The 23,925-nt window shown below is 33.4% G+C and overlaps 2 protein-coding genes and 1 non-coding gene across 3 annotated transcripts; 1 reads left to right on the forward strand and 2 right to left on the reverse strand.

Annotated features, from left to right (window-relative positions):
• Positions 1-1,509: 1,509 nt before the first annotated feature.
• LOC132627753 (uncharacterized) lies at positions 1,510-6,792 on the reverse strand. The gene is made up of 3 exons (XM_060343325.1): positions 6,114-6,792; positions 2,942-3,129; positions 1,510-2,640 (listed from the first exon to the last, which is right to left on the reverse strand). Exons 1-3 carry the CDS (start codon positions 6,634-6,636, stop codon positions 2,104-2,106), a joined length of 1,248 nt encoding a protein of 415 aa, XP_060199308.1. The 5' UTR covers positions 6,637-6,792; the 3' UTR covers positions 1,510-2,103.
• Positions 6,793-13,421: 6,629 nt separating this feature from the next.
• Positions 13,422-16,020, reverse strand: LOC132627754 (U-box domain-containing protein 30-like). Its single transcript, XM_060343326.1, has 2 exons — positions 15,891-16,020; positions 13,422-15,325 (listed from the first exon to the last, which is right to left on the reverse strand). The coding sequence occupies exon 2, from the start codon at positions 15,312-15,314 to the stop codon at positions 13,986-13,988; it is 1,329 nt and encodes a 442-aa protein (XP_060199309.1). The 5' UTR covers positions 15,315-15,325; positions 15,891-16,020; the 3' UTR covers positions 13,422-13,985.
• A 7,288-nt stretch (positions 16,021-23,308) lies between these two features.
• On the forward strand, positions 23,309-23,415 carry LOC132629498 (U6 spliceosomal RNA). Its single transcript, XR_009578273.1, has one exon. It is a non-coding gene; the product is annotated as a U6 spliceosomal RNA (small nuclear RNA).
• Positions 23,416-23,925: the final 510 nt, after the last annotated feature.

The following is a 23,925-nucleotide window of genomic DNA, read 5'->3' on the forward strand; positions in this document are numbered from 1 at the left end:
AAAAGTTTCACTTCCAAAGTTTTACTTAAGAATGAAAGAGCATTGAAGAAACTTACCTACTTTCTTTATAAGCTACTAGTAACTTTCGAGCCATTAATGCGGTAGTTGGAGATTCTGATAAAACTTTCACATATTTGGTTCCCCCTAAATCTCGTTCCATCCCAATTCGTTGAATATGTCCAATTATACTTTTGTTAAGTTCTTGATAAGCGGACTACATCAATACAATTTTAAATTGAATTTAGATTTCTTAGAAATTATACAATAATTACACTTCTATAAGATGCAATTTCTTCGTACCAAAGCGACAAATGAGCACTCATTAAAAATTGATCAAATTCAAATTTGTTTGACTTTCAAACAGCGAAGTGGCAAAGCATTTTTAAATGTGTAACTACAGGTATTTGACTACTTTAACATTTCCTTGTTACGAAGCATATGAACTTCAAAATTTGCAAAAAGAAGCAGCATGTCTAAATTTTCTCTATAAATACATGCATATCTAATGGAAACAACAATAACAACAACAACAACCCAGTGAAATCCCACATCGTGGGGTCTGGGGAGGGTAGAGTGTACGCAGACCTGACTCCTACCAAGGTAGGACGCCTGTTTCCGAAAGACCCCCGGCTCAATAAAAGCATAAAAAGAAGTCAGATAAGGTTAAGAGATTCGGATAAGAGATTTAAAGCGATATGGAAATGAAATAATGCAAGCGACACAGATAACACATGATAATCAGAGCACAGGAAATAACAGATAATAGCAGAAATCGGAGCACAAGAAATTATATTGCAATAATGCGACTACTAATAAGAACGGATAACGAGACTATCTACTAGCCTTCTACCCTAATTTGGGCCCTCCAAACCCTCCCATCTAAGGTCATGTCCTCGGTAAGCTGTAAATGCATATCTAATGGAAACTGAACAATAAATTTGTTGGTTCAGTAACGCAGGTACAATAACTTTGATTAAGGGTCCATCTTATATTTGATCATTACAAGAGAGAAAAGAATATGATAGTGTAAAATCCTTTCGAACTATTGAACAAATGGATGCGTAAAAGTTAAATCTTCAGTTCTTTTCATCTGTACTGTTATGTTATATGGCACCCAATGAAGAGTCTTATGTAACCTCTACTTGCATGTTTGATTCACTTTAAATTTGCCACAGATGTGATATTTGACGATTCTTTGCGTCATAAGGCGTACGTAAACACCAACGGTAAAAGTAAAAATCATTGAAGGAATTCTGGCTAGTAAGAACATTCGGTATAAAGAAATGCATGCTGTATGATTCTTATGTCCTGCGAATTTTGATGGAACAGTAGATAAAAGCAAAAGAGACATGAAAAAAGTTTCATTTTGCTTTAGTAAATCATTTTTAACTCACAATTACACCCTTGAGAGAAAAAAGAGCAGGCTTGTGTAGCCAATAGCATACCTGGCTAATTTGTAGCTGCAGCCTGCATGGTAGTAGCATAAATGCATTTCAAGATGAGGAAAGATTAATAACCAAATAGGATATTCTTCAATATGCAATAACAAAAATATTCCTTTCATCGGGGAGAAATGTCACACTTCCTTATATGACTCCCCACTATATCCATTGCCTTGTTAATAGGCAAGGTCAAGCTGTAAGAGACATTCATGTATATGTACAAATACAAACACAGTTTTGAGAATTAGCAATCATGCCCTCCCTAGGTCACGATTAAGCTAATGACCTCAAAACACACAAAGAATGAAGGAGATGTATGCTGCTTATTGCCTTACACTATACTGTGCAAGTAAAGAAGCATATTGTGATCCATTTTGTGAGGTTCAAGAGATGATGAGAATCTAGGATCACCAACGTCAAAAAGTGAGACCCACAACTTGTGATAACTGTGAGAAGCAGAGATTGCACAATCACTACACAACTCAGGAAGTGCTAACTTCTGCAAGCCAGAACAGGTTAAGATGCAGCCTAACATGCCTGAACCATGGAGAAACTGAGAGTTAGCATTTTTTTTTGCTAGGAGCCCCAGATTACTTGGAGGTTGGCATGCAGGCGGGTTCACCTAAAATAATTAAGAATCTTCAGGCAGCTGAAGATAAATTCACGAGACATTGAGTTTTGTGCTATAATCTATTGACACTGATTTGGGTTTTATAGGCATTGGATAATCAGTATCATCTTCAAGATCACTAAACGAAACATCCTCCTCATTCACAATAGCAGAAACTGTGTAACCCTCTAACTCTGAATTGTCTTTCAGCCAGTCATCCTCATGCTCATCATAATCAAACATTGGTGGTATAAAAGATGGGCCAGCTACCACCTCCTTTTCAATGATTTTGCTTGGAGGATCTTCTTCAATAACTGCCTTGTCAATAAATTGGATCTCCGTATTTTCAATTGAGTGTTTCTCAGTTTCAGCATCAGAAGCGGTGTGGCAAGTTGGAGGTTCAAAAGAAAATGCTCTTGGGAGCACAGCATATCTAGAGTGAGCATCTTCAGATGAGTTGGATTCAAAGTCTCCACGCGGTGAATACATGCTCTCCTTTGCTTGAAATGTGCCTATGCCAAACCAATCTGACTCGGGTTTTGTTTTCTTTTGCAACTCTTGCATCCACATAGCCCTTGCCTCCACAAGCTAAAGAAGTGATCAAACAAACAAAAAACACAAAGTTATTACACATAGACAGCTCATGTGATCAAAGGTCTTGTTAGAAGTTGTATTTCTAGAACTGCTTTCCAGATACCCCACTATTAGTTCTCTCTGCCCCCCAAAAAAGAAAATTCTTCTTCCTGATTCCAATTCCAAAAGCTGTTTCATTAAATGCCAAAATACAGAAGAAATTAGAGGTAAGAGATAGCGCTTGCTGATCCTCATCATGATTGTGCAACTCAACGCAATGATGATTCTGTAAGCAGGCAGCGTAATATTAACAAACCTGAGGTGTAGACAAAAGCTCAGCATCATGCTTGTTCAGTCTTGAGTAAAGCAGAACAAAATAGACCATCCAAAAGAAACCTTCACTCAAATGTGCAGGGCAAAGTTCAAATCTGAGAGCAGCTAGTCTCGGCGTTAGACGTTCAACAGCATATGCATGCCTCTGTTGGGCATCAGAGAGCTCAAAATCTAAAAAAAAAAAGGAGAGAGAAACTCAATTAAAGTAAATCTTCTCCTTAAGATCCCATCATCATCAGTTTTTCACCATTAAGTGACAACAACAACAACATACCCAGTGTAATCCCACAAGTGACAAAATCGTATCATACAACAGATGACTTAAAAAGTGATCTTTCCTTGCTACATGGTTACCAAGTATTAACTCCGTCCAAATTGATATGACACACTAATAATAACACTTCAAAATGTAAATAATGACACATGGCAAGGGGTCATTGACAGGTGTAACAAAAAGCTATCTCCTTGGAAAAAGCAATATCTATCCCTTGGGGGTAGGCTGACTTTGATCAATAGTGCCTTAGATGGAATTCCAACTTAGACTATGTCTCTGGTTTATATGCCTGATACAATAAGCAGTAAGTTGGATTCCATTAGAAGACATTTTTATGGGATGGAAATGCAACTAAGAGAAAGACTCGCCTGGTTAAGTGGGAGGTGGTCACTCGGAATGGGAGTGAGGAATTTAAAGTTACATGAAATGGTTATGGAGATACGGCAGGGGAGGTGAAGAGGTCTGGCAAATTGATGCTATTTATGAAAAAAAGGAGGGTTGGAGACAAAATCCCAGCTCAATTGGAACAGTGTGGGGGAGTCCGGAAGAAAATAAGTGAAAGCTGGGATGAATTCTTACAGTATACAAAGTTGGAGGTTGGTAATGGTGCTCGAATCAAGTTCTGGATAGATATTTGGAATGGGCATGAGAGCTTGAAGAATAAATATCCAGATTTATTTGGATGTGCATTGAATAGAGAGGGTCATGTTGCAGATTCGATCCAACTTCAGGTTGGCATGTCACTTTCAGGAGGAGTTTGAATGATTGGGAGGTGATTAGCTTTTGTCAATTGCTTCAACAACTCAACACTTGCCAAATTGAACTGAATAGAGAAGACAGATTAGTTTGGATAAATAGCAGGGACAAGATTTTCAGTAAACAATTGCTATGAAATGCTACTTCATCAGAATAGCCAGGAAGTTTGACTTGGCCATGGAAGATGATTTGGAAACCCAAGGCACCTGTGAAAGCAGCCTGTTTTGGTTGGTTAGCAGCTAGAGATGCTTGTCTTACACAGAACAAATTGCAAGAAGAGGCTTTCCGTTGTGCAGCAGATGCTACTTCTGTAAGAATGAGGAGGAAAATGTTGAACACTTATTCATTCATTGTGAATTTTCAAGACAGTGTTGGGAGCTTTTTCTTTCTATCATGGGAGTATCTCTGGTTATACCTCAGAAAATTAGTAGTCTGTTCGAGATCTGGCAGGCTTAGGGAATTAAAAGAGAAAAAGAGAACTGAAGAAGATATGGAGGACAATTCCCATCTGTATATTGTGGACTGTTTGGTTGGAAAGAAATAAGGCATGCTTTGAAGGAAAGATGGTGCAGATTCCCAGAGTCAAGAACAAATGCATCAAAAATCTATTCTTTTGGTGTTCCAATAGTACCATAGATAGGATGGATCATTATTTGAAATTTCTATATTTCTTAGGGGGTAATATGTAGTGTGACTGATGTACTTTGCACTGGGTTGTTGTTGTTGTTGTTTGATGAATTTGAACTTGTGCAAGGTGTATATACTAACATTAATTATTAAATGGTATCGAACCCCTTAACACGTCCACAAATAGGAAGAGTTCAATATAAATTGCAATGGAGAGAGTAATATTTTACACAATGTTCACAAAACTGAAAGTATAAATTCATTTAACCATACAGATTTAAAAAATTTATGTGATATTTCGTCTGTCAGATTAAGTTTGTAGCTATGACTTTAACAATTTCTTTCAACGGTAGTTACAAATGGACATGCCAAAAATGAAGTTAAACATTGTGTTCGTGTGCTCTCAACTCTTATCACATATTATGTGATTTAAAGAGTGACAGATATGAATTCCAAGGAACAAAAGAAGGTACAAAAACTATCTACCAAAGGCAGTTATCTTGACTACTTGATCTTTGGAAGTAAATCAAAATCTCCGTCCAACCAATGGCATGATATGTCACTGCATTGATGTTTTAATTCTTTCAAACAACTGCATAATTAACTTAAGGAGTGCTATAAGCTCCATTCCCAATTTTAGTTTACCTACTTGATGTTTTAGGCCGCCTAAAAAGAATGACCTCTTCCCTTAAATGGCCAAGTCTAACATATTAAATACGTCAATCACATGCATTACCGTGTTATAATGTGAATATGATTGAGACATTAATACCAATTTCGCATTTCCAAACCGTAAAAGGGTCATATTTCTAGCGAAACTCAAATACAAAAGTTCATTCAAGCCTTCTTCTATAATTCTATTAATCGTCGTGAAAAGGCTGTCAGCCAATTTTAGAACAAGGAGAGTACATGTTATCGAGGACCATCACTTTTCATTAAAGTATCCAATATGCACTGAACACTGCCTTCAATTGGGTCAACATTCGTGTTTATTTAAATTGTTGATAGGCTTCTTTTCTTTTTTAATGACATGGGAACCCGCAGCCGCTACCCTTCTGGTGCGCACAGGGTAAACCCAACTCCTATGCAATAGCTCACAAACCACACAGGAGAGATAACCCGCACGGGGCTTGAGCTCGACCCAAAAGGCAAATCCCTGTTGTCGTAGGTAGGGGTTTTGAACCTGAGACCTCCATTATGAAAGCCTCATGCTCAACTAACTGAGCTACCCTTGCGGGTTTGATAGGCTTCCATTTCTAAGTTATCATCTCCTCTTTTATTCTTTTTCTCATTTTGACACCTATATGCACCAGAGAAATCAATGTTGATAGTTGGTTTGGTGAAACTCGCAAAAAAAGAAATGATAATTTAGGTGTGTTTTATACCAATATGTCAAGTTTATACAGTGTAGCATCGGTCATATCCAAAACCTAGACAATCAATTAACCAAAAATGTGACAAAATGGAGTAATATAATGAGGGAGGAAGAGATACAAACCATCAAATTCGTCTTCATCAGCAAAGGGAAAATCCAACCAAGTCTCTGGATGATGACCTATATTCGTAGCGAAAGCTAACACTTCCTCTGTAACTCCAACAGCATCATCCTGATATTCCTCCTCCAATCCAGCAATCGCATCATCACCTTCCATATCCTGATAATAATCGGATCCATCAATCAATTCGGGTTGATCAATCCGGTCCCCATCCGACCCGAACAGATCCGACTTTCGCGGCGGCGGAGGAGGTGGTGGTGGAGGAGCGAGAAATGAAGCCACGCCCCATATTTGGCGCGTTAGGGTTTCCTTCAATTCAGATAAATCCTCCTTCACGCCGCCGCGATTATCATTGTCAATATCGTTATTATTGGATCGTTCTTCTAAATCGATTTCCTCGTAGATGGATGTATCTTCTTCGTCAACACGCGCTACGACGTCGTTTGGGGAATTGTGTTTGAATTCTTCTTCTTCTTCTTCGTCGAGACGGAGAGTGTTGGAAATGGAACGAGCAAGCCATGACATGGCTACGCTTTTACGCTGTCGTTTTTTATTGGATCGAGGAAGATGAACAAGAAGGAATGAGAGACTTGTTTGAATTTTGAAATGTTCTTTTTTTTTTTTTTTTTTTTTTTCCCCAGTTGCTGATGATTGATGGTTGATTTTTGTGTTTTCGTTTTTGTTTGACAAATATGGTCCCTTATATTTGAGGGTAGGTTCAAAATAGTCCCTTAAGTATGTACTTCATAGTTTTTAAGTTTGTCAAAAAGTTAAAATATTTTATCCCCATCAGGCGTCAACTAGTTACCCACCTCTGTCTGTTATATTTGGCGAAAAAAATCCTAAAATGTGCACCACAAAAAGTTATACTGTACTAGACTCTAAAGAAATACTATAAAAATTGTAGAAATTACACTTCGAAATACTTGCACTGGACTTTAAGAATAAAAAATACTACTCTCTTCGTCCTAATTTATATGACACTCTTTCCTTTTTTAGTCAGTCCTAAAAAGAATGGCACATATCTATATCTAGTATTAATGTAACTCAAAAATTTCCATTTTACCCTTAATAAAATGACTTTTAGCAACAAAAATTTCTTTGATTTGTTTTAGACCTCAAGATTCAAAAAAAAAAAATCTTTTTTAAATTTCGTGTCAAGTCAAACACTTTCATATAAATCGAGACGAAGAGAGTATAATATAGCAGAAAATATTTTTAAAAAAATTACCTCTAGATGTGAGGTCCCTCTAATTTTGTTTTATTCATCGTTCCCATCAAATCTGACTGGCAGAGTTAGGTAAATATTTGATGAGACTAAATGTGTTAACCTTTGGCAAACTTAAAGGACCAAAATTGCTAAGTGCATACTTAAGGTATTAGTTTAGACCTATCCTCAACCATAAGGGACCATTTTTGTAAGTTTCTCAAAATTTTGGTATCGAAGTGACGTGGATTTGGGGCCCCTACCTAGTCAATAGTGGGACTGACAGTATGATCTTATCTGGTAGGTGACTTGTAATGGTTCTGTACTTCCGTCTTCTTTGGCTCATTCGGTAATGACAAGTGGGGCATGGGTCCCACTAACCGTGGAGAAATTATATTTTCTTTTATTTAATAAATCTCATTTTGGGGTATACTAAATTATAAGACAAAGTTAACAATGAATTTTAATTGATCAGAATTATAGTGGGATGAACAGGATCATTTTAATTATAACCAGAAGTTTCAGAGCCTGTGTATAAAAATAATCTTGATGCGGAGCTCTTCCTCCTGTAATGAATCTAACTTAATGAGGATCCAAATAAGTTCAGGGACAATATGAATATCATACATCAGATAAAAAATTAAAATTGTGTGACATTTTTGAGTTTGTTTTCTTGTACCCAACTCAATTTTTGAATCAAGAATTAGTTTTTGAATATTTTCAGTTTTTGAAAAACTTGAGAGACGAAGTGTAAATTTTCTTTATATGTAGACTATGACATGCCAAAGTTATTAAATTAGTGGAGGTATACGTATTTCACAAATGTTGTCATCTTTTTTGTTTGGGAAGGTACATAAAACGTGCGTTGCAATGAAACGTACTTAGATGTAGGCTTGTGCACAAATCGGTTCGGTTCGGTTTTGGCCATCACCGAGTTGAGATTTCGAATTTCGGCTTTCTAAAATTCTCAACCAAACTCGATCCATTCTAGGTACAATTTGATTCGTTTTTTATTGTTTCGGTTCGGTTACACAAATCGATTTGTTCGGTTTATTCGAAATTTAAACAACCAACTATTTCATTTCAGTTTTAGAGTAAACATAACAAAAAATAATGAGATCCTAAACTTGCAGCTTTATAACCAAGACATTAACCAAGAAAAAATCATAAACTTGCAAGCATAATATCATATAAATAGGAAAACAAGAGCTTGACAACTTGTGCAAGCATACAAATCCGCCAACACCACATTACATATACCAAATTAGTCATATTAGTCACTAGGGGCATACAAATTCGGTTTGTTCAGATCGGTTGATAATTGAAGCAAACCGTATCCGAATCGTTAAACCGTAATATTTTACAATTGCATTTGTAAATCGAAATCGAATTGTATTATCCAAATTGATTCGAATCGGTTCGGAAATTCGGATTGAACCGATTAGTGCACAGGCCTACTTAGATGGGACAGCTATAAATATACTGAAAATACAAAGTGAAGAACATTCAAAACTAATTAACACATATTTAGTTTTATCTAAGAGTTGCTAATATAAATAGATTTTCCGAATATATTTTCGCGGAAAATAAATATGATATGGCAACAAATGCTCAATTCATAATTCACTGTCCGATACACATTAGTTTGTCATATACTCCCTCCGTTTCAATTTATCTGAACCTTTTCGGAGTATGAGCGTCAAACTTTATAACTTTGATCGTAAATTTTGCTATAGATTTTTCAAGTTTATAAAATAAAATATTTATATTTAGAAATTACATAAAAAGTACTATTAGTCATGATAATTTTAATTCAAATAATTTAAAATAATGTAAGAAAAACGTGATCAAAGTACCACCTCGTAGACTCCCTAAATAATAATAGGTTCACATAAATTGAAACAGAGGGAATACGTTAACCACATTCAGAAAAGAACTTATTCAAAGTTAGATCTGTAACAATAACCAATTACTATATTAATTTATGGGAGAAAGGGTAAAAAAAAAATGCCCATCTATTATGGGAAAAGGGCTAAAAATATCCCCCATTACAAATTTGGGTTAAAAATACCCTTTCCGTGATTAAAGTTTTCAAATATATCCGTCTTAACAGAAATCCACAACATAAGCCGATTTCATTTATAAACCCTACCCAACGACATAAAAAACCCATATGTGACCAACTTGTTCCCGAGTCCTACATCTGAAGCCACTAGGCACAGGAGCAGTAACCCATATGAATTTTTCATTTAATTGGGTCGGGTTTAAATGGAGCGGATTTAAAAATAAAATCGGGTTATGTTGGGGATTTCCATTAAGACAGGAGTATATTTGAAAATTTTAACAACGGGAGGGTGTTTTTTACCCAAATTTTTAATGGAGGATATTTTTAGCTTTTTTCCCAAAGTATAGGGGTATTGTTTACCCTTTTCCCTTAATTTATCCTATTGGCTATCACACACAGTATAAAATATTTTCAAAAACCCATCATCAAGAAAAGAACCTGGATTTCAGTAGCACTGTTAGAAAATATAATAGATTTAGGGTGCGTTTGGTATGGAGGAAAACATTAATTTTCAATGTTTAATTGGTCGAGTGTTCAAATGCATTCTCAAAAACACTTACCGTAGGAAAGCAAGTTTATTAAAAAAAAAATGACTTTTCTAATGAGAGTAGAAAAAATAAATTTTTTAAGTGACATTTTAAACTTATTTATCTCCTTCCGCCTTCAACGGAGCCCCCAACACCCCTTGTCACTCTTAACCCCTACCCCGCGCCCACGACATAGTATTTTACTATTTTACATATAAATATTTTAAAATCATTTTTTTTTTTACTTACTTACCAAATATCAAAAAATAAATACTCCTTACGTCCTAATTTGTTTGACACTTTTCGTTTTCTGAGAGTCAGACTGCTTAATTTTGTTTGAACATAAAATCTTTAAATTTTCAGAAATAAAATTTACATATTCGAAAACTATTTAAAAAGTACTATAAGTCACGATAAGTAATAGTAATTTAAAATACTTAAAAGACATATGAAAAAATTATGATCAAAGAATAATTCGTTTGATTTTTTAAAAGCGAAAAGTGTAAAACAAATTAGGACGGAAGAAGTAGGAAAAACACTTATTTTACAAAGATGCATTTTCATAGAAAATATTGTCCTTCGTACCAAAACACACCCTTAAATTTAATTGTACTAAAATGAAATTGAGTCCCTAAGCACACGTGACATCATAGATATTTTGAATCTTCATCGGATCGTGTGCCTAACTAAATTAACCCAAGCCTAAACCTAAGCCCTATGAAAATTTTAAAATAAAGCAAAATTTTAATAGTGTGCATTAAAAGAGCATCTGGAAAAAAATAGTAAACTAAAAGAGCATCTAGATCTCAACTCCTTTACTGCAGAATGAAAATTTTGGCTCCACTAGCAATAATTCAACTTCAACGTCAAGGAAATTAAAGAAATGTTCATTGCATTCGAATTGTTAGATTTGTTAGCTATGACCAAAACAGTGGCTTCTCTTACAGAACTTTACAGTATTAATTGTTCAAATGTGGACAGAGCTACAAACGAGTTATATTGATTGCGACTTTACTCTATGTATTTAGGCCTGAAAATTTGTTAGATGAAAATACATTTAATCCTTAGTCTCAAAATGTATATACATGTAATACCATAAGCATTGTTAGTTATCAGTTCAAAAATCCCAAAAGAAAAAGGTGATCTTTCTAGATTATGAAATTTGAATTTATAAGTTTGTTCAGGCGGATGGATTTTGTAATTCACTTTTAATATTATTTTAGTTATATACTTCTTTTCTCAAAAAAATTATAAATAAAATACAATGAGATTTTTATAGTGTCATTTTCTTCGATCCATATTGTAAATGAGCTCAAACAATCATTTCTCTTTTCATTCTTCATGAAGTGTAAAATTTACATGAAACAATCAGTTTTGTTATTCCTTCTGTTAATCTAATACTTCCTCCGTTCTTTACTTATTTTTAGTTTGCATTTTGCAGCCCGTTAAGAAAAAAAATACTTATGGTACTAACATTCCAATCAGTTTGAAAGGTAATTATTTAATGATTAAGGATAAAATGAGATAATTAATTGTTTCTTGATTTGCTTAAACGGATAAGTAAATAGAAATATATATATATATATAGAGAGAGAGAGAGAGGGGGGGAGTAGTTCAACATTGTGTTTTGCCCCAAGGACCCTATGATCAAACTGTCAATGAATTGAGTGAGAATCAAGAGAGATTAAGGTCCCAATCTCAACAGAAACAAAAACATTGAGTGATTTCTTCCAATTTATCTAAACCTCCATGCATAGAGTTACCCAGCACATGTATTTTTAAGAGTTAGTAAGTACTAGATGAATTAGACGAGGTGCGTACAAATTGATTACCTCTACCCTCACAAGAAAAAGTAGATACTATTGTGTTTTGCTCAAAGGTAATATGCGAACAAGCAAATAATGTTCTTTTTCCTTTAAAAAAATCCCAAATTCAGAGACTTTCCAGCTTTCAAGATATATTACTTGCTATGCTAAAAAGTAAAGGCTTAAAATGGGCTTCACATCCAAGGCAAAGGTAGTAATACAAGTATGCTTTCCTCAGCAAATTTTCCCTTACTTTTAAGTCCTTATAGATCTCAGTCAAAGTTCCTAATTTGCAATGCCAACAAAGAGTACTAACTTGTCTCCTCCTCTACTTTTGAGGTAAGCTATTAGTCCATGCACTTTTCAACCTCTTCTCCTTTCTTTATCTAATTTCCTTTTCTTGGTCCAAGATGAGTACGTGGGGTGTCTTCATACCCTCTCCTTCCGAGGCAAAAAGAAAGCCATATCAATACCCTAGAATACACTTCCAAGGACAAGGAGTATAAAATACCTCATCTGCACGTGTTTCCAAATCTTGAAACTCATTATTTTGACCATTTGGACAAGTTTTCATAACTACAAGAATGACAATTCTCGTAGTCATATCACGTGTACTTAAGTAGTTTCTTCATTTTTTAGGAGGATATTGTTCGGATCACACCGTCGGATCGAGGATTTAAACTTTATGAATTCTTGATTCAAGAATTCTGGCCTTAGCCCGTAAGAGTTGGTAAAATGATTCTGAATTTAATTTTTGTACATATTTAGTAAAATTCTTATCTATATATGGTTTGAGCCAAAGTTACGGAATTCTGCCAAACCCTTAAATTCAAGCTTAGATCTACCCTTACTAATCAGCTTGGGAGAACCTCGACTGTTCCACAAAGTGCATGTTATTAACAAACAACACGGACACAGGACAACTCAGCGTACAAAGGCTTAAGGAATAAGAAGAAATCACAATCAGGTGAGCCATGATCTCATGGTTCTCCTCCCATTTTATTGACTACTAGATGACAACGGGTGCTTACTTGAGTAGCTCTTTATGACATTACACCAACCCCTCTTCTTAACCAATTGAGTCTGCATGATTAAGCCAGGGACCAATAGCTACAGAGCTATTAAAGGGAAATGCTTTGATGGGGTTTATTTTCAATTTTTGGGATCTGTTCTGTTTTCTCATCATCTTTTGGAGGTTTTCCCTTAGTTCCATATGGCATTATGAGAACCATGACAGTGACTCAATGGAAGTGCTATTTTTCTTGTTTAGTGCCATTATTTTACTAGGACTTTAATGAAACTTGAAAGTTGCAGTTCGGCTGAACCCTGTTTCTACTTTTTCCTTCTCTTTCCATTCTTAAACACAAACAAGCCAGAAAGAGAGGTATACTGACAGAATTTCCAATCAGCAGCAACACATCAACTCTTCCAACAAAGAAGATCTATTGTAAACAGAAGTGCCACTATCCTCAAAGAACAATTTTAACATTCAAAACTGCTCATTACATCTCCAGAAGAAAAAGTACATCAAAATTAGGAATAAAAGAACAGAACACCAACAATCTTGAAAGTTCACAAAGGGGAAAGGATTAATCATCACTTGAAACAGGACAATATTGAATCCGTTGGATATAATCCATCAAAGAAGCAGAGTAGAGGAACATAAGAAATAAAGCTAAGACTGTAAATGGCCATTCAGAAAACAATTGACAAGGAAAAATTTGAATCCATTGTGAATGTTGATTACATATTGGAAATGTTGCTTTTTTTACAAATGACGATCTCCGCAATGAAAAAAAGAACTCCCGAGTGAAACATTCCGATCGAGCAGAGAAGTGAAAGTCAACAAGGACTTCCTAAAAATAATTGGGGAAAATTTGGGAATTGGGATAAACTCGGAAAATCCCGAAAGAAATGTGTACAATTACAATTTCAAACACTAGCTTTGCTGCACATTCTTCCCCATTTTGCCACCCCCACCATTTTACACAGCTAATATGATTTGTAGCAACAAGGTAATCAAATTTGAAACTACGGTGTGCCATACTTTATTGGAAAACCTCAGAGCAGAAAGATCAAACGGAAGGCACCAAACCATAGTCTGATATAAGCATTTTATCTATAATCCACATTATGAAGCCTTTTTCATGAGAGCTAAAGCTCTTTAATATGTACAACAAGTAGGTACCTCCTTGCCCAATTACGCGAGCAGTTGAGCACCTTGCCCTTGCGGGTATTAGCTGAACCGTATGAACAACACCATGTTACCTTCATTGCATTGTCTTGGTAAGCCTACACTTGGAAATAAAGATGGTCTCTGAGTAATTTAGACTGCATAGTTTCAAGAGCTCAGCGGACTGTTGCTTCAACACGGGGTTGCATCCACTTTGAATAACAAGCAACAATTTGGCTGCTAAACCTGCCTCAACAGCAACCGATGAGCATTTTTCTGGGGCGAGTTTGCACACTGCCGATAGAATCGACAACGCAAATTGAGTGCAGCTCTCTGATACCTTCATGAGCAATTTGACCATATTTGGAATGGTGCTACGACAGTCCATGAATGCCAATGCACCCTCTGGAAGGGTAGACAAAGCTTCAAGGATAACCAAGGCTAATTCTAAGCATTCACCATTCAAGCTGGGCAATACTTCCACCAATTGGGGGATTGCCCCAATACCAACAATCGAGTTCCTCAGTGATTCTTGCGATGAAATCAACTTAAGCAATCTCAGACCGGACACCACCCCGTTTGGGTGTCTCTTATCTCTGATTAGTCTAAGTAATCCTACCAAAAGACTCAAACTTGACAAAACTTCCCACTCTGAATCCTTCCCTTCCATCAACATTTCGAGCAATTTCGTACAATTTATCTTGGTGTCGATGGATCCCTCATTCAACGTATCCACCATGAGGGAAATCTTATTGGGTTGCAACAAATTAGTCTTAGCATCTGAGTTCAGATCCAAGTGTACTAAAATCCCAATTGCCTCACAAGCAACTACATGCTTAGTGAAAGGACCTAATAGTGAAGTAATTAAACTAACACCATTGTTTTCCATCACTGTTTTCTTGGCTGAATCATGAGCAGTAACTTGCCTAAGCTCCTTCAAACCTTGAACTCTAGCCTCACCTTTAACCTTTTTCAAGGTCTCTAAAATCTCCAAAACCCTTCCTTGTACATCCTCAGACCTCTTTTTCATAGCCAAATACTTTTGAGAAAACCAACTGTAAATCAGGTGGTGAAGAGTACTATTAGGTGTGATTGAATCATCCCACAATTCTTGCATTGTGGTGGGACAAGTAAAGTGCCCTAAAGAGAACCATTTGAGAATATTAGACCTTTCATATGTTTGTCCAGTACACAGAGTAACTGGATCTTGCATGGGTTCCAAAGAAATTGGACATATGAAAACTGAAGGAACTTCAATTGAATCAAGTTCCTCCATCATTTTTTTCAAACTCAACTTTTTTTCTGTAACACCACCATGAACAACCACCCCACCACCACCACCCAAAATCCCATCTTTAACAGCAGTTTCCAGATCCAATACTTGCCCACCACCCCCAACATCAAAAGACGGCAAATACATAGGCATTTTTGCTGACCCTTTTAGTCACAGAACAAAAAAAACTAGTAAAGAATATGTTAAATATAGAAGTGGAGCATCACATTTAGAGAGGAAAACTGAAGCGTGTGGATGAAAAAAGAGAAAAGAAAAGAAGAGTCTTTGCACTCTTTTGTCTTCTCTCTTTTTTGCTTATTGACAATTACAACAAAGATTTGACAGTAGGGGGGACATAAACATCTTTTTCTTTTATCTGAAACTCTTTTTTTCTCTGGTCAAAAGAACCATATAGTGCTCATTTTCACCATCATTATCATCATCATCAAAATACTATACTTATAGGATCTTTTTTTTTTCCAATACACCAAAGCTATAATACACTTTTCTCACTTCCCCTTCAAACTCCAAAAGATTGAAATCATTCCAAATCCACAAATAAAGAACCAATCAAATCCAAGAAAGACAAAACCCCACAAAATAAAGAAACAAATTCTCTCAAAATTAGCACAAAAAACTCTTAAAGATTTGAACTTTGAAAAACCCCAAGATTCAGATCAGGGAATTAAAGAGAGAAATGAAAGGAAGTTAAAGAGAGAAAGTGCTTACCAAGAAGTGAGAGACAACAAAAGGGAAGAACAGCTACCTCTTTTGAGTGTGAGCCCCCCTACCCCGTCCATCCACCCTGATGAATATGGGGCAAGTTATACATGGAAACCCTACAAAAATAGTTTATTTAAAATCATATAAGTAGTATTTAGTTTCCCTATAATATACTCGCACTTCATTTTAATTTTATTTTATTTCTAAAGTTTTAAGCATATTTGACGTCATGTTATTAGTATCTTTAATAACTTTCAACAAAAATTCAATGTGATTTGTTGTCCTACATTCAATATTTTCTTCTACTATTTCTTATATACTGTAGATTGTCCATTTAGCTTTTTTTCTTGGTTTAAAAAAAATGTTCACTTGACAAATTAAGAAAGAATTAATTTTATTTTTTCAAATTTATTTTTATTAAGTGTTAAATGATCAAATTTCAATACCTATTTGATTAGGAGTAATTTAGTCAAATTATCTATTTTTTCTAAGAGTTAATATTTTTTTAAGTGACGTAAAAATGACTAAGTAAAAACTATTTTGAAACGGAGTACTAACAAAAAATTAGTTCCAATTAACACTTTTATAAAATGAAGCTTATTTGGAAAAGCAAAAAAAAATAAAAAAAATACCGGCGATAGGGGGTAAATTTAACCAGAGAAGCTCGTGGACCACACGTGTATTGTGGTCCAAACTCCAATGCCACCGAGATATCCGGTTTTTTTAATTTCTGTTTTTGTTTTTTTAAAAAGGGTAGTAAATAAATGGAATATTATTATTACTACTACTACTACAAGTTTGATGTAGGAGTAGTAAAAAAGGTGCTATTGCCTTTTTCGGGAGTAGGAACTTTATTTAGGTTAGAGAGTCACGGATGGATGAATATTAGGTAATTATAAAAAAGACGCAACGACGGGTCAGATGGTCAAACTATAACGTGCGGCGTAGTCTTGGGGATATGAATTATTACTTTATTAGTAATAATTTATTACTATGAGTCTTTTCTAATTTTCATACAATCATCAAGCTTTTTGAGTTATAAGATATCGTTGATGCAACAAATATTTTACATTATCCTATTGTTCAAAGATTACATGTAAGAAAGATGAATTGTAAAATTTATAATCTTAAAAATTAGATAAATTATGTACTATAACAATTAAGGTTATCCTAATAGTAGAAAAAGAATTTATTCCAACAAACTTAAACTCTTTTATCTTTATGTCTCTTTTTAGTCTTAAAGCAAAAAAATGGGAATCTACCTACAGGCTACACCCTCAAATATTGACTTAAAAGTTGAAACCATTGAGATGTAGAAATTCTTATAAAGATTTTATAATATAACGTTAATTCTAAAGAAGATTAGAGAGTTTACCATACTTTTATTAAAGATATAAAGTTAAAAGCATCAGACATGTCATTCGTGTGGATAAAAATAATATATTTTCTCTTTTAATTTTGGAGGTAACATATATTTAAAAAGGACTATTGATATATGGCAAAATAATATTGTAACAACTGCAACATAAATTGTTACATTGCGAAATAATTAATTCTACATATCTGAGACCTCAAAGAAAGATCAATTATCCATTAAATAGTACTTACCACTCAATTAACAATGAGTAGGAAAGACTCGACCAAGTAAAATTTTAGTGCGCATAATGCATTATGGAGTGTAATATATATTTTTTTATCTGTGGACTATCCTATGGAAATATGAGACACTATTATTCATCTAATTAAGTAATTAGGAGATGTAAGCTTTTCTTTTGAGCTATTTATTGCAAGGCTTGGACTGAAAATATTGGCCTATTTAACCACTGTACAGAGTAAATAAATATCCCATCATATAGTACTATTACATAAATAAATCAGTTCATTAAAATAAAAACCATAGTTTTGAAAAGAAAAAACAAAATTACAACAAAGAATAAAGTACAAATATAGATGGGGAGTGGGTTTTGGGAGAGTTGGAATTGAGACCTTTGCCTTTTTAAAAAGGGACAGCTAAGCAAATTGACTGGTCAATAACTAGGACAGAGTGTGCTGTATGTGTGTGTATATGTTTTTGTGTACTCTATGCTTTTGTTTATATTATCCCTAATTCTTATTTTTTGTAAAAAATCTATATTTTGTTGATTTTATTTAAAATATTTTTGGCAGTCTTGGAGTTTGACTGGATCGCTTTTAAGTGGGTACCCTCATGCAAATTGCTTTGCTGCACCCAGGGATGGGACATTGACACGTGTCATTTGGGAAATGTGCGTTCGTTCTTTCTTGTTTTGGCTTAAACCAGTGATTGTTCCTTTATTAATTGCTCCAATTAACTTTTAGGTATTATTCTAACTTCCCCCCTTAACTTTTATGGTTGTACAGTACGATACCTCTAAACTTTCTCGAATGCTCCATTAGTAATTGTAGGAGTTATTTAAGTGTTAGATAGTAATTTGAAATACTGCAGTTTTCACGTCGATTTTAATGAATAATTCATTAATGATGATGACAAAAATTCTATGCAATCTTGAAAAGGAAAAGATGCATCCTCAAAGATATCAACATATGAAGTGATGAACTATACAACTTTGTGAGCTGCTAAATGATCAACACTTATTTGGCCCAAATGTGGCGACACCTATAAAAGACTATCATAATTTTATTTGAGTTTTGTCATGTTTATCCCAATAATTTTCCCTCCAAAACACACTAGTAAATACAATAGCTTATTCTTATTCCCAACACACATTGAGCAACTAAAAGTGATCCATATTTTCATATAGATGAAGATGAAACGTCTCTACATACGTTGTGTATTTTATGTGTATAGCAAATTATACGGTTATTTAATTATAAAAGTTATACTCTTTACTTATTAAAAAAATATACGGTCTACTAAAAAAAAAACCTCTTTACAACTTGTTCACTTATCTAAATTGAGTATAATTAGTGATCAATGTAGATAAATACAACATATTGGATTTTTAAAATTTGATATAATCACATATTTAAATTAGATGTGAAACTTATACTTTGTTTAATAGTATGAATTATGATATACTAGCTACTTTTGTTATACACTTATATATCAACCATATTAAATCTTTAACATTATAAGTCTTAATAACATCAAACAAAGTGTTATAAAATATCAAATAATAGTCACAAGAGATACAAGATCCTTTTTGTATACAAATCATATTAATTTTCTTCGTAAATACAATGTACAATTTTATTTATGTTAGTTAATAAGTTATTAAGATTGTAAAGAACCATTACAATGTAGGAGTCGAATCTTACCAGCCAATTTTACGTTTGTCTTTTTTTCCCACGATATCGGTATTCCTTTGCTACTTCTTGAAAAAAATTATAGTTATTTTGAAATTTATATAATAGTTTTCACTAGATATAATTTCATTATTTAAAAAAAAATGGAATTTACAACTAATACTTATTTAATGAGAATTATTATATAATTAGTTTTTCCTGTGGACTTGAATACCAACCATATTAAATTTTAAATTTTCTTTCTACTTAATAAAATAAAATAATGTAAAACTAATAATAATGTAAGCGATAGGGATTTTGTCTTTAAATCTTTGTGTAACAAAAATTATTGACAAATTTCATGTTTTAATCACAAGTTCTTCATTATTCTAATATATATATTTTCTATTTATTTTGTGATGTAACCATAAATTCATCCTTATTCCGTTGTTATGTTGCTATGAAATGTCATTGAAATTATTATTACTAATATATCAAAACTAAATGCACCAACACCATTGCAATGTTTATCAGTATATGAGAACTTATTTGAAATGAAAAATTCTTAGTTATATGAAATTACTTTTAATTACTTATTAGAAATAACTAAGGACCATATACATAATATCTCCAGTTCTCCACAAACCCCAAAATTCTTCAATATGAATATTTTCTTTGATAACGAGTGATTACTAGAAATTATATGAAAATAATAAAGTACCAAACATACATAAATATCTTTAAAATCACTAATAAATATTTGATTTTTCATACAAAATTATATATTAACATACAAAGGTAACAAGCTGCAATAAAATAAATATGAGCTTGATAACTTTTGAGGTTACAAGTACATAGATAGATGATATATTGTTAAAGATTACCTTTTTCATTTTATGTTTCAAAATAGGTAAGATTTACCCTCCGCTACCTTTTTGGCTCAAAAATCCCCTTGTCGTTGCGTTTTTAGCTCAAGATGTCATCCAATTATTCAAATAACTCAAAATTTACGCTCCAACTATCCAAATAACTCAAAAATACCCTTCCTACTAACGGTTGTTCCAACACAAGAGAAAGGGAACCAATTTTGCCCTTGTTCTTTTATTTTTATTTTTTATTTTTCGGAGGAGATGAGAGTGGGGCTGAATGTTGAGAAATATAACAATAACATAATTAACAAATATGTAGTATAAACAATATTATTCACAATTCAACCGTGTCGACCTGTTGTGAGGCAAAAATTGTCACCATTCGTCTTAAACGTAACTAAAATTACACCTTAGAATTGATAACTGTTTTAAAAGACTATTTTGATCATAAAATATCTAATAATATTATAAAAAAAAAAGTCGGCTTACTAATGTCTGTTTCATTAGCAAGCAAGGGTTGCACCCTATTCACATTTTGTTGTCCATATTTCCTCCTAAAAATATATTATTCCTTCTTAAAAACAAAAGGACATTTAAAAGGTAAAGAACCACAAATGTTAAGACAAGAAGCTAAGGGTGCACATAATTCATAAATACAGAAATTGGAATTTTTGACATTTTAATTTCAATATTTCAATATGTAATAAGCATTTAAAAAAATAAGGTGTTCGTTTCTTATAGAAAAATATCAAATATTGTACTGAGATACTCAATTACATATTCAATTCATATATTATATTATTATATAGACAATAATTTAATTAATCCAATATAGCTGATAAAAGACCATAAATTAAGAAAACAAAAATGGATTATATACAAGATAATCATACGTATGAATTGATCAAAAAGGAGGGGAAAATATCAACATTAACTATTTATGGGAAAAGATGTATCAACATTAATTATGTGAGAATCTCCATGTATTGGGAAAAAATTAAATTTGAATTGATGATAGAGGGTTCTCGTAGCTTTTCAATTAAAATGAGAAGGGTAGCAATGTCATTAAATTAGCATAAATGACTGCAATTTACCGTTCTAACCTTATTTGGGACCATTGTGGCGAAAATTAGTGTGGTAGAAATACCTTTTTGTATAACTTTTATATTGTTCCATCAGCCAAAAAGTGCCAATTGGGACAAAATATGACATGTAAGTATTTTACTTTATCATTAACAAATTGGATGGGTTCTTGTATGACGTCTAGTACCTTAGATAACTCGAGTGCTATAAAAGAAATTATCAATTTTATATATTACATGTAATGAAACTCTACTTTTTCTTTCTAGGTTGGTTTGATTGAAATTTTCTTATAATCCTTTTAAGAATTCATCTATATTGTAACGATCCATGAATTATATACAACTGGATCGAAAGAGAGTTTACTATAAAACTTGTCTTAGATAAATCTCACACTGAAATAAGAGGAAAAAGTCAATGGCCATACGAGGTTGAGTTCAAAATTCAACTATTCAAGGTCAAAAGCCTTTAGGTCGTCCAAGCAAGTCGAGTCAGAGCTAGTTACTCCCCTTATACGGTGGTAGAGAAAACCTTAGTAAGGATGCTGAGTTTTCGGAAAGGATGAGTGTTACAATCCACTAACTTTTGACGGTTGAACTAGAAGAGGAATTTGGCCAAAGGGGACAATACCTTTGTAGTTGGACAGGCCATGACATGTGATATCAGCTCTGCTAGCACGATAGAGGGACAATTAAGACGTCGAGTTTCTAAGTAGGGTAATTGTAACTACCTACACGCCATTGGCGGTTGAACTAATTGATAGCGGTTTACAAACCACATGTAAATAAAATGACTACTTCAATAAGCGAAAAAGAAGTGAACGAGGGTAATTAAGGAAATCAAAACTCCTTTCAAGTAACTTAGAAATAATTTTGTAAGCCAAAAATCAAATTATTCAATATTAGGTCGGCTATAGTCCTAGAGCATGTTTGGATTGGCTTATTTTAGGTTCTTTAAAATCAAAATAGCTTTTAAGAATTTTTATAGTGTTTGGATAAGATTAAAAAATGCTACTATGCACTTGTTTTTAAGCCAAAATTCATAAGTTTGAGATTTCTAACTTACGCCTTATGACTTATAAGCGATAAGCTACAAGCCCATCCAAACGACTCCGTAAATTCTACCCTCTTAAACACATCTTTTATGATTTAAAACTTGGCTACCCCTTTTTCCCTTTTCCTCTCCTTGGATGCGGGAACCTTTTTTTAGTCAAATATCCATATTGAAATCTTTGCTTTCCTTTTTCTTCCTCCTCTTTTATAAGTTGTCTCAATTTTCTATACTTTAAGACAACTTTTTTGCATATAGAAAACATAGAACTATACATATGAGATTCTCTTCCTGAATATAATATAATTTTCTTTGGATCATATTGATTCATTAGTAACATTTGAATACAATAATTTAATATAGGATAGAAGTGCTATTAAATATACTAATTTCGGTTCCAAAATTGGTACTGGGGAAAGTTCAGGGGCTTCACTGGAATATCTTTCAAGTTAAGGGGTCAAATTGGTATTAAACGGTCGCTTTAATCAAGTACTTAGTAGCAGTAGTATATTATATGAGTAAATTAACACTATAAAAAATGAACTGTCTGGGTAGAAAGCTTTTTGTTTTAAATTATTTAGTTCTGTCTGTTGCATCATACAACAGCTTATATTTTTGAAAAAATAATTAAGTGGGGAACTGGGAAGCTAAGATTTGATTAATTATTCTTTTGTTGCACGCAGATCACAGATGGACTCTTTCTTGTTTCTTCATTTTAATAAATTTTTGTGACATTAATTAACTAACTTAATTAATGAGCCAACTGGCTCAGTTACCTAAGAGCTACCACATTCAAAACTCATATTCTCTGCCTCCAACTAATTGTAATTTAAAATAATACTCTGTCATTTTCTACTTTATTTGTTCGTTTATTTTTCTTCTTCTCTGGGTTAAAAGGTCGTATTCTTCATACATACAAATGAGTGACGTTCGTATATTTTCATGTCATTCTAGTTGTGATGTAGATTGACCGATCACATAAAAGTTGAAACATGTTGAAGTACTTGTAATTTAGTGTCTGCTTTACACCACATTACCATTTTTAAAATACAACTTCGAACTTTTATTTCCACAATGATAACTCTTATTTATAGGTGTAGAGAGTTCTCCAAAAAAATAAGAATTTGTGAGTAAATAGTTAATTTAACAAACATTATGGCTGTCCCTTCGTGGACATCCGATAAAATTGAAACGATGCATAGAAGATTAGCATGACCCCTGCGCAAAGATGACAAGCACAAATCGAGAACAAACATTATGACTTTTATAAGCTCACCATAGCAATCACTAACATGAAATGCGATGTAATTCTTTTAATATTAAAACAAATAAACAACGATTTAATAGCATAGTAATAGTACATCCTCAAGGAATATACTTCTATTAGATACCAAACATTAAGGATTTTATTATATTGAAATACAAGTTAGGGGGGATTGGACTCTACCATACACCACTTTAGTATTTTCTACTCTGGAGCATCTCGATTCAATCAAAGACGTTCCCCTCTTCTACTTTTTTTCTCCATTTCTATTCATCTGTCCGTTTCCACTTTAAAAAAATACTTAAGATTTTAATTTAGACTATGATTGAAAATATTCTTATATTGGTGCTCTATTAGGCGTTAAAGCAAATACGAGACTTTTTTTTGACGACGGGCATTATAGTCGAAAAGTCTAAGCAAAAGTAAGGTTATTCAATTTCGGATAGTACGGAAATAAATTTGACCTTTTTTTATACTTATATTACCTATAATTAAGAAAAAGTGAAATTTAACA

This window comes from Lycium barbarum, chromosome 2 (genome assembly GCF_019175385.1).
Source record: "Lycium barbarum isolate Lr01 chromosome 2, ASM1917538v2, whole genome shotgun sequence".
Lineage (NCBI taxonomy): Eukaryota > Viridiplantae > Streptophyta > Magnoliopsida > Solanales > Solanaceae > Lycium > Lycium barbarum.